This window comes from Eleginops maclovinus, chromosome 5 (assembly GCF_036324505.1).
Source record: "Eleginops maclovinus isolate JMC-PN-2008 ecotype Puerto Natales chromosome 5, JC_Emac_rtc_rv5, whole genome shotgun sequence".
In the NCBI taxonomy this organism is placed as follows: Eukaryota; Metazoa; Chordata; class Actinopteri; order Perciformes; family Eleginopidae; genus Eleginops; species Eleginops maclovinus.
Window position 1 is genome coordinate 20,126,346 of NC_086353.1, and position 18,945 is coordinate 20,145,290.

Here is an 18,945-nt window from a genome sequence, read left to right on the forward strand (position 1 = left end):
GTACATTAAATAACTTTTCATATAATTTACATTTTCAGATTCTGACGTGTTCTCAAGATATATTTGTCAAAATAAGCGTCCATAATCACAACCCAAAGCTGAATTAACAGTATGTTTCCGTCCCATAACTAAACTGATAATGGATATCTAATCATTTTTCTCTCTCCCTGTAGATTGATCATGCCTTCAGTGTTAGGGATAGCCCTGCTGACTTTTGCCCTCTCAGGGTCTGCAGTGGCCTTTGTCCCCATCGGGGGTGGGGCAACCACTCATGTCAGCATTACGGGAACGGCTTTATTGCAGAAAGTGAAAGAGACATGCCGTATGGTGGCAGAGGCTAATGGTCATGAGTTCAAACCCACGGTAAAATGAAAGATGACAAACGGCACAAACACACATAATCAGAGAAACACGTCCCATGGACGTTAAACATAACAAATGAAAGGAAATAGAGGAACACATATACACCAACAGATTTTTAAGGTGTTTATTTGATAATACTGAAGCCTAGGGAGAGTAGAGTAAAGGCTTATGGTAGTTTTGTATAGAAAAGCAGTCATAGGATCCATTGCCAATTTTTTCATAAGTCTTAAACCTGTCTTATCCAAGCTAATGATGACATTACGTATTACAAACATAATTTAAAAACAAAACAAAAGATAGAAAATGTCCCCCAAGTTAATGGGTGTATATATAAACTGTCAAAAATAATATTTTTTAGCATTGAAAAGGTAGGATTTCCTTTCCTTCAACGATACGAGTAGTGAGTAGTGCTACTTGTATCTATAAATTGAACCAGAACATTATAAATATAGTCATCATAGGACGATTGCAAAACATGGAATAATTGCATGTTGAGTTAGAATGAGATATCTTAAGATGAGATAGGGTTTATGGGACACAGCCACAAGGTTAATGATTGCTCCCCAAATAGTTAGGGTTTCCTTATCATTGAAAGTTAAGATGCAACTAATGGTAAGGAAATGTTTCAGTAATGAGGTCCTTGGACTGTTGGTAATCCACTTTGTTTCTGAAAAAAATATCCATGACTATTAGATTGATTGTCATATAACATCTGACATTTGACATCTGATTACAGGGTTTGTCTCCTGAAGAGTTGGTCCAAGCCTGTTTAGGTCCGACAGCCACAGGAGAAGTATCTGGGGCCAAGTTTCATTCTGCTCTTCAAGAGATCTACATCCAGAACGGATTGGTAGACCGTGACTTTGTCAGCAGGTCAGAGAAAGATCAAAACCAAACAACGGTTGCAAAAAAATATAACTAATAGAAATGTGTAAATGTTTCTAAGATATAAAAGTATCTGCTCTCACACTTTGTTATTACTCTTGGATAAACTCTTTTAGTGCTCGCCACCACTTCAACTCGGAGAACTTTGTGCAGGGACGTGCTCTTATTGTTGAGGGTATGGCAGCCATTAAGGCCAACATTCAAAAGGAGAACTTCAAGGCTGCCAGGGAAAACCTGGGCAGAATCCTTCATACACTACAGGTGAGGAGGGGCAGCTGTATATAAAGAGGTTAAAAAGGACATATTATGCCCAGGTTTTTGTCACTCTACTGACACATATTTAAATGATTTAATGTAGCCTGTTGTGCAGTATCTGTTTTCACCCTGAAACCAGAGCCCAGTCTGCTCTGGTTGGTTAACTGGCTGGCTCTGTTGGGACTGGTCAACACTTGGATATGTGTGGAAAATGTCCCACCCCTAAGCCAACTTGTACAATATGTTGGAATGCTAGTACACTATGTTTTGTAAACAAAGGAGGCCAATTGAGACATTTCATGCGTGGGAGAGAAACTCCCTCTGCATAGCCATTGCAGACCATTTACATGCACACCACTACCCTTTTCAACAATTGAGTGAAGATAACGAGATATTGCTTGATATTGATTACACAAAATGGATAAAAAGGTCTGACCTTTATTTGTTTCTGACACTTGAATAGAGGCACTGTAGCACATAAAACATTAAACCTATGAGTACACTGAGCCTATGAGTTAAGGCATAGGGTGATGTGGACAATACAGTTAAAGCTGGAAGAATCCTGTATAAGAAATTGTTTCTGTGTTTCAAAATATTAATGTGTATTTTTCTACCCACTGTCAGGACTTTTACAGCCACAGTAACTGGGTAGAGTTGGGAAACACAACACCATACATCAACCTCATACGGCCAGACCTTTCTCTGGATAACCTGGCAGGTTTGTGCGTGCTGTTTTCATTGTATCACTTGTAGGTAAAAGTCCATTGCAAATTTTTTTATAGACAAAAGACAAGAGTGTGTTCTGTCTTCATGGATTTATTATGATTGGCAGCTGGATGTGCATTATTATCAGATTAGCTCTCCTATCACTGTTCTAGCACACAGCATACAGTATCATAGAGCAGAAGTCAATGTAATGATCACACATTGTGATTGCAATGTGCTTGTGTAGATGTTGACACTCCCACCTGCAGCGACTGTGCCAGTGGAACATGCCCTAATACCATACTCGCCAACATCCTGAATAAGAAGCAACTCACATCGGGCTACATGGGAATCGTCTCCTCTAACAAGCCCCAAGGTAACATTGAGATGCATGTAACGAAACCCTGAAATCAATCAAAATCATGACACCATTATTTCTCATAAAAAAAATGGGCTTTCTCTCCATATTAATAATGCTGCAAAAAAAATCGAATTGGTATTTCCTAAAAATTTAAAGGTTGGAAAATAAACCATTAACATTAATTATAAGATATCACTCTCATCTGACATCTAGGTTCCCCAGTACAACAATCAGATCCAACACATTTACGGCAGTTAAATAAAAACAATTTGTTCTTCCTGGAGTATAAACAGGGGCGGACTGGCCATCTGTATGTTCTTCACAGAACCGCCGGTAGTCCTGGTCGGCTGACATCCGGCACGCATTATATGCAATTATAACACTTCTTTTTTTTCCTTTTAAACATCATCATTTAAGATGCAGACTGAGAGGCGAAAACGCTAAGCAAACGTTTGGTTTTTCAAAAAATGTTATTTACATAAGCGTCCGTCCACATGACTTGTTCATGTCCTCTTTTGTCAATGTACACACGTCTATAGGCACTGCGGCTGTGCCCGGGGCAGAAAGTAATCTATCCAAGTTTGAAAGAGGCTGCAATGCCCCTTGCTGACCTAACAACTCCACTATCATAAAAGCAGAATATGAAGTTATATATGGAAAATACGATGTATGTAGAGCAGCAGCAGCAGCGGCAGCGGCGGCGGCAGATGTGATTTCTAGCAGATCTATTGATGGTTAACAGTGGCTAGCTTTTCACTGCGCTCTGCGGCCCTCGCGACACATCTCAGAGGCTGCATGTTTATCAGTGTTCCTGCCTTCACATGCTGCAGAGAGATAATAATAATAATAATAATAATAATAATAATAATAATAATAATAATAATAATAATAATAATAATAATAATAATACGTTTTCCATCAATCGAACATTCATGAGAGCAAGTAGTAAAAATACGTAATGAAACAGTCTACAAGGAGAAATAGAATTAGGCTTGTCGGAATAGATATGTTTTCAGATGATATTTGAAAGTGGTAATGGAAGTGGAGTTTTGGAAGTCATGAGGCAGAGAGTTCCAGAGGTGCGGGGCTGAGCGACTGAATGCTCTTGACCCCTTGGTAACCAGGCGAGCAGGGGAGAGGATGAGCTGGATGGAGGAAGAGGACCTGAGAGAACGGGTGGGTGTCTTGATATGGAGGTGCTCGATGAGATACTGAGGGGCAAGATTGTTGATGGCCTTGAATGTGAGAAGAAGGATCTTGTAGATGATGCAGTATTTGATGGGGAGACAGTGGAGTTGCTGCAGGACAGGTGTTATGTGACCGAAGGAGGGGTTTATTTTAAGGATACAGGCAGCAGAGTTTTGAACCAGGACATGTCAGATAAATCAAAGAGGAGAGAGTTACAGTATTCCAAACATGATGTGACCAGGGCGTGAACTATAATTCCAGCACTGTTGGGGGAAAGACATGGGCACAGGCGAGAGATGTTACGTAGATGGAAGCATGCTGACCGAGTGACGTTATTGATGTGGGACTAGAATGATAGGGTGCTATCCAGGATGACACTCAGACTCTTAACCTGGGGAGAGGGAGAAACAGATGAACTGTCAATTAAGATGGAAAAGTAATTTATTGTAGAGAGGGTAGATTTGGTGCAAATAAGGACAAGTTCAGTTTTGTCACTGTTGGGCTTGAGAAAGTTTTGGGAGAAACGATCTGATTTCCTGAAGGCAATCGGTGTCGGGGTTGGGGAAACTGGACCCAAGTGCAGTAAATCAAGGGGAAGCAGGTAAGGGTCAAAAACAAAAAGTGAGCTTTATTCAAAAGCTGTTGATGAAATCACGAATCAAGGGGAACACAGGACATGAAAAACACTTAGCTTCAGACATGAAGGGCGACAGGAACAGGCAAGTAACATGGAAGGGATCAGGGAAGAAATGGCGACGACCGACCAACAGACAAAAGGGAAACAGGGACTAAATACACATGATCAAAATAAAACACACAACACAAGGACATGACATACGAAACACGGATCATGACAATCGGAGAGGGAGGTTGGAGGGAGGGATGTGGTGGGTTTGGTGGACAGGTAGAGCTGGGTGTCATCTGCATAGCAATGGAACTGAATATTATATTTACGGAAAATATGGCCAAGAGGGCGGAGGTAGATAATGAACAGGAGGGGTCCAAGGACAGAGCCTTGGGGAACACCAGAGGAGAGGGGGGAAGAATGGGATCTGAATGTTTTGAGTTGGACAAACTGAGTAGGGCCAGAAAGATATGATTCAAACCAGTCCAGGGGGGTATCAGATATTCCAATGGAGGCCAGTCGGTCGATGATGGTGTGGGAAATAGTATCAAAAGTCGCACTCAGGTCCAGGAGGATGAGAATGGTGAGTAGTCTAGAGTCTGCAGCCAAGAGGAGGTCATTGGTTATTTTAACAAGAGCTGTTTTGATGCTATGAAATGAGTGGAAGCCTGATTGGAACTGTTCGAAGAGGCTATTGTGAGAGAGGTGATCATGAATCTGAGAGGCAACTGTTTTTTGCAGAGTTTTTGAAAGGAAGGGGAGGTTGGAGATCGGGTGAAGATGGTTTCTTGAGAATAGGGTTTATTGCAGCTGATTTGAGGGGTGACAGAACAGTACTAGAGATGAGAGAGAGGAATGGATAAGTGCAGTTATAAGAGGGGTCAGGGAGTGAATGCAAGCTTTAACCAATATAGTAGGGAGGGGATCGAGTTGGCAAGTGGATGGTTTAGATTTGCAGACAAGGTTGGTTATTTCAGCAGCAGATGGGAGGTTAAAGACAGAGAATGGATGGGAAAAAAGTGATTTGAAAGACAGGGGAGGGTAGGAGGGTTGAGATCTGGGGGGCTAACTGCTGATGAATTCGGTCAATTTTAGTATTAAAAAATGTCATAATGGAATTACAGGAGTCAGTGGAGTAAAGATGGGGAGGGAGAGAGTCAGGTGGGCGTAGTGTTTTGTGAACCAGGGAGAATAGTGCTTGAGAGTTGCCAGAGCTTAACCTGATTAAATCTGCATAATAGTTGGATTTTGCAGTGGAGACAGACTCCTTATAGAAAAGGGGAAATGAGTATTGAACATTTCCTTGGATGGTGACACCAGTTTTCCTGTAGAGGCGTTCCAGTTGGAGAAATCTGGCTTTCAGTTGGCGAAGTTCAGAAGTAAACCAAGCTGCAGATTGGGTAAATGAAACAGTCTGTGATTTTAAAGAGGCCAGGGTACCCAGGAGATTGTGAAGGCCACTGTTGCAGTGACTGAGCAGTTCATCAGGGGTGGATGTGAAGTTGATGCTATGAAGATTATCAATACCAGTGTCGAGTGCAGCTGAATGATTGTTCTAAATATTACAAAATTACTTTGCACAGGGTAGTTTCATTTTGAATAGTGTCACCTTAACATTACATGAGATTAACATATGGTCGGAGATGGGAAGATCAGATGAAGAATAATTAGAAGGAGTGACACCAGAGCAGCACAGTAGATCCAGGATATGGCATTTGAATGTGTGGGAAAATCAATAAACTGCTGCAAATCAAAACTGTCAAGGCACGATATAAAGTATTTTGTGACGTAATTAATGCCATTATCAATATGGACATTGAAGTCACCAAGGAGAACAACATTAGGGAAAGGGATGAAATGAGAGTGAGGAAAGCAGAACATTCATTAATGAATTCAGAATTGGGCTTAGGTGGACGGTAAACAGTGGTTATAGTGATAGGGGATGGTCAATTCAGTTTGTGACTCAAATGACAGGTATACTGGCACAGAGACAGGCGAGACTTTCCAGCTCCACCGCGACCCGTAGTGCGGGGTTGACAGTTGTAAACAAACCCGGGGGTCGTTGCTTCGAGCAGCTGGGAAAAGTTGTTTGGTTGTTACCATGTCTCTGTCAGACTTAAAAAGTTATATTTGCGGTCCTTGATGAGATCCTGGAGGAGATGTCCTTTGCCCGAGAGTGAGCGAATCTCAAATGGAGATCATTATGGTCACTCTTGTGGGAGACAGTGTTAACGTTAGCCGACCTGGCTAGGTTGGCTAGAACACCATGGTCCACCCTCCTGCTGGATATTCTCGGTTGACGGCCATGAAAGGAGATGAAGACCAGAAGGAGTTGATTGTACTGGAGTCATCGATGTTGAAGCTCCGTCGGGACCCACGGTGAAGATATCTCCGACAACGTAAACGAGCGTTGTCCGGGCCGGGGTGCAGTGTTGATTGTCGAGCTGCTGGGGAGGGTCGGGTTGAAGCGAAGTTTGAGAAGCTCGGCAGCCGAGAATTGAAGCAGGTCCGATGAGGAGCTTATCAGAAAAAGCACTGCAGTCCAAATGACTACAGCCGACTTGTTGATCCACATTCTGGCTCACAGAGCAGAGCCAAGTAGAAAGGCAGGTGTAGCCGGGTATGGCCGATTCATTAGTGAGAGCCAGGGCTCAAACAGGTAAGCAGCTAGGGCCACATACAGAGCTGATCTGATAGTATAAGGTGATACCAGCATCAGTATCTCAACAGGGCAACAGACAGTAAAGGAATGACCGTCACATAAGTCAAGTTTAGTTAAAACTTAGTCAAAAATCCATAGAGCAGCGGCAGCGAGTCGCGCCAAGTAAAACCTACTTATATACTATAAAGCAGCTATAGGCAGCTTAATCTATAATAACCCCCCACATTCAGTCGTATTTCAATGTATACTGGTTTACTCTATCCTGCTGTGCCAATTCTGGCTAAAGAATTGTGTTTTAGTTTTGGGTGTTTACATTAAAATTACTGGGTCAGAGTCCTGAGCCATTTTTCTGACCTAGTCCATCCCTGAGTACAAGACAATCATTAGTACACAATGTGGAATTGTTTGTTTTGACAAGTTGAACCTTGACTGAGATGAACTTGTTATTTCTGCACTGTGCCAGGTAAATGTAGCCATGGAGGGGAATCTGACCTGACAAGTACAATACATCCTCGCGGAGGCATCAACAAGGACGAGCGCCGCAAGGACAATGTGGCCCTTCACAACGCTGCTGTCACTGTAGCTACAGCTGCCAGCCTCGAGCTGTTGGAGGACATCCGCTTAGTTGCCGGGAACGATGACTATCTGAGGTATACAGTCTATTTGATCATGAATCCCAAAAGTTTGACTTTCTATTATAACTGCCCAAACATAGACTTTATAGCTGTACCAGATCATGATCTGAAAAAAGACTGGGAAAGGGTTCTGAGACGAAAACATTTACAACACAACACTCAACCGGACAACACTGTGGTAGCGAACTGTTAAGCACAAGTCGGTCACAGCCCAAATCATACCCTGCTATATCGTCATTCGTCGATCTAAATAGGACCGTAGTTTAAAAAATGTACCTCATGGTTTTTTCAAGAACAAAACTAGCAATTGAGATCAATTCAGCTACTAAGGCACTTACTCATTTGTCTCGCTTGGTTCAGACAGAGAGGAATGATTAGGGTAACCTGAGTTTTAATTCTTCACTCTCATTTTTTTTCACAGACTCATGGGGATCGCCCGTTCAGCAGTCGTGTGCTTTGTGATTGACACCACCGGCAGTATGTCTGAAGACATTGATGCTGCTAGGGAGGTTGTTTATGAAATCATTGAAAGCAAAAAAGGAACACAGGACGAGCCATCAGAGTACATTCTGGTTCCTTTCAACGACCCTGGTATGAACTCTTTTACCTCACACTGATTTTTTTTTAAATGTAATCTAGAAATGCAATTAGCCTGTCCTTTCTGGTTTTCATATGTAGACTTTGGACCCATGATCAGAACAACAGACCCTGATAAGATGAAAAGTGAAATCGCTAAACTGAGAGCATCAGGAGGTGGTGATACCCCTGAGATGTGCCTGTCAGGACTTATGGTACTTAAGCTATGATGTGGTTTTAATACAGTGGTTGTTCATTATTTTAGAATTCTTTAAGACTGAGTTGATGCAAAATAAACTGACAAGATTATTGTTTTATATCTCCAGTTGGCTCTCACTGGTGCCCCTTCCTCCTCCAACATCTATGTTTTCACCGATGCCGTAGCCAAAGACATGTACCTCAAGGCCACCGTCATTGCTCTCACCAGGAGCACTAAGTCCACGGTAAAATGTGGCCTAACTTTGGAGCATTATTTTGCCTTTTCACCGATAAGCCTGCCATGACATTTTTGTCTTTTTCTTTTTATGTGACATGCTGGGATTGTATTTAACACATTTGACGGTGTCCACAGGTATCATTTTTCCTGACCGCACCCTTTAGGAGGCGCCGTCGTTCCACAAGTGCTCCCACCTTAGACGTCTACAAGGAGTTAGCTTTGGCCTCCGGAGGCCAAGCTATCCAGGTTTCTAAGGCGGATTTACCTCAGGCTACAGGCGTCATCCTTGACACTTCCACTTCAGCTTTGGTAAGACCCTGCAGATCTAAAAGTACATTCTCGAAAGCATGTGCCGTGCCTTCGGGGTTGGACCAGTTTGAAAAATAACTGCCTCTTCCTCAGGTAACAGTTATTCAGCGTGCAAGGAACCCTGGGAAACAGGAGACCTTCCCCTTTATTTTGGATGAATCGCTGAAAAATATCACTATCTACATCACAGGAACAAACATTGCTTTCACACTGACCAACCCTGCAGGTAACATATCATTCACAATGCAATTCAGGACAGTGTCAATATTTGATGCTTATTTTTGTGCCCCATTTTCTTACTGATAATATGATTCTGATAAATACTTATGCTGTAAAATTCCAGGTGTGACCCAAAGTCAGGGTGACACCACCCCAAAACTGGGGACCCTACAAACAGTGGGCAACCTGTGGAGGATTCGTCTCAACGCTGACAACCTTGTAGGAAACTGGCAGATCAACGTCAACTCCAACCAGCAATACGCACTTAAAGTCACAGGTAAGTCTTGGTTACTCTTGCTCACTGCTTTTTTTGCCAACATTTTAGATGAATGGATCAATACCACCGTAATATCTATTTCATAAGCTAGAGAGAAGGGGGAAACCATTTCCCCCTCTTTCTTTTCTATAAAAATAAATATTACTTTGACTGCCCCCTGACCATAAATAGCCAAGTACCTCCTGCAGATTAAATAAATAAACAAGATTTAACTTGTAAAAATGTAGCTGCAGATTTGCTTCAAGTATCTTTGGACATGTCAGCCAGGTGGTGGTTTTCCCCTCTTTTCAGCCTTTGTGCTGAGCTAATATTAATAGTAATAATAGGCAATAATTTAGTCATTAAGCTTATGGAAGCAAAGCAAATAGAACTATTCCTTAATTACATCCTAGCTGCAAGTTTCACATATCCCAATGTAATACTTTTTTATTCAGCAGTGTATTTGATATTTATGTTACTTCTTTTTGGTTCATGGAAACGGCTTCAAACCGCTTTGCTTCTGATTTTGAAATATACCACATATTATTACAAAGCTATTCTTCAAACTCAATTCTGTTTTTATAAATTGTATCTGCATTTACAGTGAAGCTGTTTTTGTTTTCCAGGCCAGAGTACTATTACCTTCATCTATAACTTTGTGGAAAGCTTCAAGGGACCTCACCCAGGTTATGCAGTACTCAGTGGGCGTCCACAAGCAGGTACACTATAAAGCATGGATGGATTACTGAAGTGGCAGGCACAAGACCAGGGGCCCAAAGTGTGAGGGGCCCTCTGGCTTTCACTTACTGTAGGAGCCTAAATGCAGTTTGTTGGTGTTTTGATACACTCATGGGAGGAGTTTCCGGGGTTAATCTGGGGTCAGTCAGGAAATGCAAGAGTGGAGCCACACAGTTTTTTGACCTCTCTCATTCTCTCTCGATCTTTGGATAAACTGTATAACTTTGTAAAAAGACATTATTTTCTGTGCTTATTTTTCTTGAATTGAAGTAAACGGTTGAATTTACCGAGTTGTCCTGTGGATTTTTTGGATTTGGATTACGACGAGGGAGATTGTTACGAGCGTCAAGCTAAGGCTTCATTCACTGGAAAGCTACATTAGTCAAAAAACTAGCTCTGCATGGATTTACGCTACTGGAATTTGGAACGGCTTGACTCGAAACGGATAACGAAAGAAGGAACTTTGCACTGACTTCACGGTGGTATTGAGAAGATAATTCAACAAACCGTAAGTTTTATCTGCCTTTGCTCTGCCGCGGATCGCTAATTGACGCTACTCTACGAGGACGGCAGTGAAGTGCATGCGCGTGCCGTGCCCGTCGTTCGGCTGAATGACGAAGTGGAACGGATTTCAAGCGTAACGCTCACTCTACGGTGCTTCGACATTTTTACCAAGTAGGCTAAGTGTGGAAAATTCAGCTTGTTATGGATGAACAAGACAGTGGAAAACGAACAGTAAAAATGACTGAGAAGGCTGTAGAGGAACGCAAGGCTAGACAAATCCAAGCACGCAAATGCAAGCTGTCCCAGCTAACTAGCATGATAAAGCAAATTGAGCAATTAATGGAAGATGATGCAAATGTCGACACTGTAAAAAATAAATTGCGTGTTGACTTTAGTATTTTGCATCAAGAGTTGTCCAACCTAAATTCTGGTTTGCAACAATTCATGGATGAGGATGAATATGCTGATAATCAAAAGAATTGGTTTGATCCTAAAGATAAATCAATGGATGATTTCTTCTGGAAATGTGAGGAATGGATGAAAGAGGTCATGAAACGCTCAGTCCAGGCTGAAGAGTGTGGTGAACAAGTAACACACACAGATAGGCCTACATCGTCAAAATCGACTTCTAAACGTACAAGTAGACGCGGATCACTATTTGGAAGCGAGTGGTCAGCTTCTTCCTCAATCAGAATAAAGGCAGAAATGGAGCGTGCATCTTTAAATGCAAAGGCTGCTGCTTTAAGGGAGAAGTTGGCCATAGAAAAGGAAGAAGCAGATTGGCATGCAGAAAAGGGATACAGAGAAGCAGAGCACAAAAGAATAGAAGCCGCCATAAAGGCTAGAAAAGAAATGCATGAAATGCAGACTGCTCTTGCTGAGTCAGATGCAAAAATTGAAGTTTTGCAAAAATATGAATACACACAAGCAGGCACGAGCATCAATGACATTGATGAACAGGTTGGCGAAACAGAGGTAAAAACTACTTTTCAACTACCATCACAGCACGTCATAACTAACCCCGACGTTAAACCCATTCTTCAGCCAGCAATGCCTCAAAGAGCCTCAACTGCAAAAGACATGGAACTCAATAGTGGACCTGGGCTTGATAGTCTATGCAAGGCCATCTCTCAGCAAGTCAATGTGACAGAGTATCTGGTGAAGAATCACAACGCTTCATTACTTCCCCATCTCACTATTCCAATATTCAAGGGTGACCCGCTTGAATATAAATCCTTTATCAGATCTATTGAACATGGAGTTGAAGGCCGCACTGGCGACAATCGTGATCGCCTACAATTTTTGCTGCAGTACACAAGTGGACAACCGCACGACTTAGTTAAGAGCTGCATCCACATGGAACCCTCAGCAGGTTATGCTAAAGCAAAACAAATGCTGAAGGAGTTTTTCGGCGACGACTACAAAATAGCAGAAGCTTACGTAAAGGAGGCTTTGGATTGGCAGACAATTAAGCCAGAAGATGGCGCTGCACTACAGTCCTTCGCATTATTCCTCACTGGATGCTCAAACACAATGACAGATATTAGCTACATGGAAGACTTGGATAACACAGCTAACATAAAGGCATTGGCTAACAAGCTTCCATACAGACTCAAAGAAACCTGGAGAAAGTCTGCCTGCGACCTACAAGAAAAAACAAAGAAAAGAGCGAAGTTCAAGGATTTCGTCAACTTTGTCAACAAGCAGGTTAGATATATGTTACACCCACTCTATGGAAACATAAAAGAAACCACCACAGGCATGAAAGACCCAGTCCGACCAAAACCACAATATGCCGAGACATTCAAACCCAAGAAGGTATTCACAACTGCCGTTGTTCCCGCCGGAATCGAAAACAAAGTCAAGATGGAAAACGACAAGCAAGCAACTTTAAAAACACAACCCGTCACAGTGGACGCAAACAGCAAGCCTTGTGTTTATTGCAAAGGAGAGCAACACAGCCTCACAGTCTGCAGAAAACTCAAGGGCAAGCCACACAAAGAGAAGATTGACTTCTTGAGACGCAAAGGTTTGTGTTTTGCATGTTTGAAACACGGTCACATGAGTAGCAGCTGCAAAGAGAAAGTTCAATGTGAAGAGTGCTCTCGACTGCATCCCACACTGCTGCACATGTACACTAAAGACTTGCAGGGAGAAACTGCAACAGAAAGCCGTGGACAACAATCTTTATCAAGTGCTCTTGTACAAACGACTGAAACTGTTGGCATCATTGGGGCCGGTAAGGAGGATTGTGTCCTTTCCATTATTCCAGTGTGTGTCAAGGCACAAAAAGGAACCAAGGCAGTGAGAACATATGCCTTTTTGGACCCAGGTAGCTCAGCTACTTTCGCTACAGAGTCACTGATAAACCAACTTAACATGAATGGACGCAATGTTAATATCTTGTTGCGTACTATGGGTAATGAATCTGTTGTGAACACATGCATTGTCACTGGACTGGAAATCAGTAGTCTGGATAGCAACCAGTTTATTGAACTTTCAGAGGTGTATTCACAAAAACACATCCCTGTAACCAAAGATAATATCCCCCGCCAAGAGGATGTTAACAGTTGGCCTCACCTAAAGGAGGTGAAACTTCCCACTATCAAAGCTGGGGTTGGATTACTCATTGGAGCAAATGTTCCCAAGGCGATGGAGCCACTACAAGTGGTCAACAGCGTGGACGATGGACCATACGCCGTGAGAACAATATTAGGCTGGACTGTAAATGGACCGCTCAGGGGTGGAAGTGGTACAATGGAGACAAACAGATTGACAGAAGTCTTTGCTAATCGAATCTCAGTAGCTAAGCTAGAAGAGCTCTGGCAACTGCAGTTCAAGCAGGACTTTCCCGATGCCGGACAAGACGAGGATATCGAAATGTCCAAGGATGATCACAAGTTCGTCAACACGGTGTGTCAATCCGCAAAACTTTCGGACGGTCATTACAGTGTGTGTCTTCCAGTGAGGAACAAGTCATTGTGTATGCCAAACAACAGATCAGTTGCAGCGCAACGGGCTTTGAACTTACGAAAAAGATTTTCTAAAGACGCCAAGTTTTATGCGGAATACGTTGCATTCATGGATGACATACTCAAGAAAGGTCATGCTGTAAAGCTCGACAGTACAGAACAGGAGCCAACTGAAGGGCGGACATGGTATCTGCCTCATCATGGAGTCAGACATCCAGTCAAGCAAAAACTGCGCGTCGTCTTTGACTGTGGAGCAAGCTTTGGAGGGACATCGCTGAACCAACAGCTCCTGCAGGGACCGGACCTGACAAGCTCACTAGTGGGGGTCCTTATGAGGTTCCGACAGGAGACTGTGGCAGTTATGGCTGACGTGGAGGCCATGTTCTACCAGGTCAGGGTCAGCAATGAAGACACGGATCTCCTCAGGTTTCTCTGGTGGCCTGACGGGAACTATGAGCAGGAACTTGTTGAACACAAGATGTTGGTCCACATCTTTGGCGCAACATCATCGCCAAGTGTGGCAACCTTTGCGCTTCAGAAATGTGCAACAGATTTTGAGGAAGAATTCTGTCAGGAAGCTGCCAGAACAGTCAAGAAAAAATTCTACGTAGATGACTGTCTTAAGTCAACTACTGATGAAGACACAGCAATCGCCCTTTGCGCCGACCTGAGGAACATGTTGGCAAAAGGTGGATTTCGACTAACAAAATGGTCAAGCAACAGCCGGAAGTTGCTCAACTCAATACCTGAAGAGGAAAAGGCAAGGGTCGCGCCCTTGAAGTCCCCAACCATACCAAGAATGGAACTGACTGCAGCCACAGTTGCAATCAAAATGGACAAGCTTCTGGAGATAGAGCTCGAACTGGAACTTCACGACTCCATCTTTTGGACAGATAGCACGGCTGTGTTAAAGTACTTGAACAGTGAAAGCACAAGGTTCAAGACTTTCTGGAAACGCTGGTGCAGGGAATACCTCATGCAGCTTCAAGAACGTCAACGATGGTTCACGCCTGGAAGAAACTTCTGCGTCGGTGACGTGGTGCTGATTGTAGACGACACTTCACCCAGAAATTCATGGCCACTTTGAAGAATTGTGGAAACCTTTCCCGACAAGAAAGGCCTGGTTCGTCAGGTGAAAGTCAAGACCAAGACCAATGAGCTTTGTCGTCCAATAACAAAGCTATGTCTTCTGCAAGAATCAGAAGATAATTGATGAACTGTTTTGAAAGACCCGTTTGGACAGGGCGATGAACAAGAATAAGATTTGTTTATATTGTTGTTCTTTAACTACAGTAAAAGTAACATAGCATGTAGGCTCCTTTAATTTAAGTTAAAAGTTTGAGTAATTGTCTTCAAGGGCATTGATTACAATTAGGGGCCGGTAATGTAGGAGCCTAAATGCAGTTTGTTGGTGTTTTGATACACTCATGGGAGGAGTTTCCGGGGTTAATCTGGGGTCAGTCAGGAAATGCAAGAGTGGAGCCACACAGTTTTTTGACCTCTCTCATTCTCTCTCGATCTTTGGATAAACTGTATAACTTTGTAAAAAGACATTATTTTCTGTGCTTATTTTTCTTGAATTGAAGTAAACGGTTGAATTTACCGAGTTGTCCTGTGGATTTTTTGGATTTGGATTACGACGAGGGAGATTGTTACGAGCGTCAAGCTAAGGCTTCATTCACTGGAAAGCTACACTTACAAACTGTCATTAAAAGAGACACATACAAAGCCGGAACAGACAAACATTACCACAAAAAAAACATAATAAAACTAGAGAGTGTAAAAAAGGCAACAAAGTAACCAATAAAAGTCTCACGACTATGAGAAGGAGCAAAAAACAAAACAAATAAATGACTACAAAGGAAGATGAATACATACATTTTGTCCATTAGGCTGAGGACCAGTGGTGGAAGGTATTGCTTAAGGAATTAAGTGCATGAAAAAAAGCATTGACATATACAATAGTAGAACATTACTTTACAAGATGTGTCAAATGATACATCAAAATGCATGTTGTCTTTTCATTATGCTTAAAGGAAGACAACAAAAAACATAGTACAAAGGATGATTAATGTTGTAATCTTAAACGTGTGATATATATTTTACTGTATGCTGCCCGGTTAGTTGTAGAGCCAACTAAGGCATCAATAAGGTATAATCCATACAAATATTATTTATTGAACCCTGTAAATTACTGAAGTGCCTAAAAATTGTATTAAAGAACAGTACTTGAGTGAATGGACTTATTTAAAATCGCCACTGCTAAAGACAGGAGTCCAAAAATAATCAGCATTTTTTCCACAAATGATTGAATGTCCCAATTAAACACACAGCTAATGGTTAGCACATCAAACATCCCAATACCATACATTCCTTCCATATTTTCCAATGGTAATGGCAAATCATTCAGAGTCTTTTGGCATTGAAAAATGTATAGGTCACTTTTTCTTCCCCTTACCTTGCTTCTTCACTTCTCTCCTCCGGAAACACCAGGCCAGCCGGCCACTCTGATGCTCTCCGTACTTGGTAGGAACGGTCCGTCATCGATTACCATAGGAGATGTTTCCCTGGTAACTGTTTCCGGCCCTGAGACTGCTAGCAACAGCACAACATCGGATATGGGCAACGGAGACATCCTGGTGACCGTTGATGTCATCCCTGAGGGGGAGTTTGTTGTCAGTCTGGAAGGAACTGACAAAGTGTCAAACAGTAACTTCCAGAGGCAGTCCACCACCCAGATGTCCATCTCCAAAGTCCACATCATGGTCGGTCTTTTACCATCCTGTGTATACATAGAAACTAATTATTTTTCAAAGTTAGATAAAGGCATATACATAAACACTTTTACATTGTATGCCACTTGTTTTCTCCCTCTAGGCTGTGGTAGACAGCAGTGTGAAGCCAGGGGAAGTCTTCAAGCTCCCCATAAGTGTCATGACCCAGGGAGCTGGTGGCATCTACAGCCTCAATGCCAGGAATGACAGAGAATTCCCCATGTCCGTCGAAACCAGGTGAGGGCAGGCAGTTTAAAAAACGTTTTTTTTGGCAAATATTTTTATCAGTACTGAAATATTTCTTAATCTACCTGCCTGAAGCTTAACATGCATGTGGATGGAGTCACTTTGTGCAAACTCACCCACCAATTGGAGTAAATGTTAGGGTCACGTAGTAATGTTCTTTTATGCCATTTATTGTTTTCCTATCATTTTTCTGGTATTCAATTTATATTTAAGCCAAATTACTTGGGTGTCTCAGTAGAGGTCTATTTCCCTTTAAAGCTGTGACTTATTTCCCCCTGCTTTAACTGATTTTCTTTTCTTGGACCTTGCCTATACCAATATTCTGTATATACAATTATTTGAATAAATTTGCTGCTGAAGAACTCAAGCGTCGCACTAAGGGATGCTGTGCCCAACAAAAGAACTTTGCAGGTCCTACAAACCTGGAAATTAGTCAGCTGTTTTGAACAAAAGTTAATAGGTTTTTTAAAGGATTTTTGGGTGTGTGATATATTGCCTGTAGCTTACAAGAATTAAGACATTTTTCTATGTTTTGTTTTACAACTCTGCAGGCTTTGCAGCCTCAGTCTGTTGATACTCTTACATAATAATCGTTTGCAACCACACTGCTTTCTGAGAAATGACCAAGTTAGGCTCATAGTGCTTGAGCTCCACCTCTGTGTGTCTTTATTGTGTTCAGTGACTCAGTCCGTTGTTCCCTCCTTGTATAAAGTAGCGCAAGCTTCAGCCCAGGTACTAAAGGCCGCATTCTGCAATTAAATTACAGATTTTATCCACCACTTGACAATAAACTACCTCCTTGTTGGAATTCTGATCATTTTGAATCATCTGGTTGTGTGTCTACTTATCATAATGGATTTCTCACATTTTTGAAAATGTAGTTAATGGTCAATGCTTTAAACACTAAATGTCAATCCAAATCATGTGTGTGTGTGTGTGTGTTAGTCTTAAAGTGTATTGTTCTCTGTTTTGACAGTATCATCTTGGCAACTGGTGTATATACTAATACTAGTCTGAATATTACGCCACCGGCCAACACTCCATCAGGCACTGACGTCACTCTGACTATCGAAGCCATGTCGGTCAGCGGTACCGACTCCAATTATATCGTTATGAGATTCTCCGTTCAAACCGAGGTAACCAGAATACACAGTTGAAAAGAGTAGGAAAAAAAGATGATTGAAGTGCTTTTGAACATATGTAAAGCCTTGTTTCAGAAAGGTAAACAGTTAACCTCCATATCTTAATTGCACTTTGTTGTGATTCATGTCCAATTCCCACCTTTTCTTCCCTTTGTTCTCTGTCCAGATCACAGATTTCATTCAGCCTGTGTGTAAATGGATGACCATTCTGGCTGATGCTTGCCCACAAGATGTCTCAGAGTGTAAACCTTTCCAGTGGGAGGTTATGGCCAGCCTTACGGACGGAAACGGCACCGGGATAGAGAGGGTGGCCTTGCGGCAGGGCAGTGGAAATCTCACCACCACCTCCCTGAGTGATCCCTTCATTCTGGCCAACTACACAGCCTCCTGCTGCTCACAAATTGTCGAGATAGTGGCTGTAGATAAAGTTGGAAATGTGGGCAGGTGCTATCATTCTATTGTGCATTCTGCTGGTCCTCCGGCTTTAACCATGTCTCTTACAATGTGGTTGGGCCTGCTGGTGTCTGCCCTTGTGACAAGGTTTTAAAGGGCTTAAATTAGGGTGTTCAACATCGGATGTCTGTACTCTGGGTAAACCATGTACAACTTATTAAAATAAACCTCATCTAGTGATGGTCTTCTCATGCTGTGATATTGTGCTTTAATAAAAAGTGAGCATTGATTAGGAAAATGGATGATAAAGGTATGCTTATTTGTCTGAAAATTAAATATCTGGCATTTAAAAAAATATATAGTTGTATTTTAGGGTTTGATGTTATATTAATATTTGTAACATTATCTTTGTGAACAAAATATGTTGGTGATAAAAAATATGAGCATTTCCCTATTTAATTTGATGTAACCACATTTAACAATGGGAACATAACTGTACATTAAACACTTTCTTTTTAAGATATATTTTTGTATCCAGATTTTCTTAGGAATTGATATTAAAAAAAAATCTAATTAAAATGCATAATTTCAATGATCAGACTGCTCATCAGATAGAGACAAATGTTTTTTTTTTTGCCACTGTGAGCTTAATAACGTACCCTCGATTGGTTTAACACAAAATGCATTGGTGGAATTAGTAA

The 18,945-nt window shown here is 41.9% G+C and overlaps 1 protein-coding gene across 3 annotated transcripts in view; it reads left to right on the plus strand.

Annotated features, from left to right (window-relative positions):
- vwa11 (von Willebrand factor A domain containing 11) overlaps positions 1-18,769 on the plus strand; it is a 30,078-nt gene extending 11,309 nt beyond the window's left edge. For 2 of the 3 annotated variants that reach the window (XM_063883515.1, XM_063883516.1), the window contains exons 2-18: positions 174-363; positions 1,100-1,236; positions 1,365-1,509; positions 2,128-2,221; positions 2,456-2,584; positions 7,508-7,694; positions 8,101-8,270; positions 8,358-8,470; positions 8,582-8,698; positions 8,827-9,000; positions 9,094-9,226; positions 9,344-9,496; positions 10,102-10,194; positions 16,183-16,454; positions 16,567-16,700; positions 17,686-17,845; positions 18,018-18,769. In XM_063883515.1, coding sequence (XP_063739585.1) covers positions 174-363; positions 1,100-1,236; positions 1,365-1,509; positions 2,128-2,221; positions 2,456-2,584; positions 7,508-7,694; positions 8,101-8,270; positions 8,358-8,470; positions 8,582-8,698; positions 8,827-9,000; positions 9,094-9,226; positions 9,344-9,496; positions 10,102-10,194; positions 16,183-16,454; positions 16,567-16,700; positions 17,686-17,845; positions 18,018-18,398 — 2,782 coding nt within the window. In that variant the 3' untranslated portion in view covers positions 18,399-18,769. The remainder of the gene's footprint in view (positions 1-173; positions 364-1,099; positions 1,237-1,364; positions 1,510-2,127; positions 2,222-2,455; positions 2,585-7,507; positions 7,695-8,100; positions 8,271-8,357; positions 8,471-8,581; positions 8,699-8,826; positions 9,001-9,093; positions 9,227-9,343; positions 9,497-10,101; positions 10,195-16,182; positions 16,455-16,566; positions 16,701-17,685; positions 17,846-18,017) is intronic. The other variant, XM_063883517.1, reaches the window with a different exon arrangement.
- Positions 18,770-18,945: the final 176 nt, after the last annotated feature.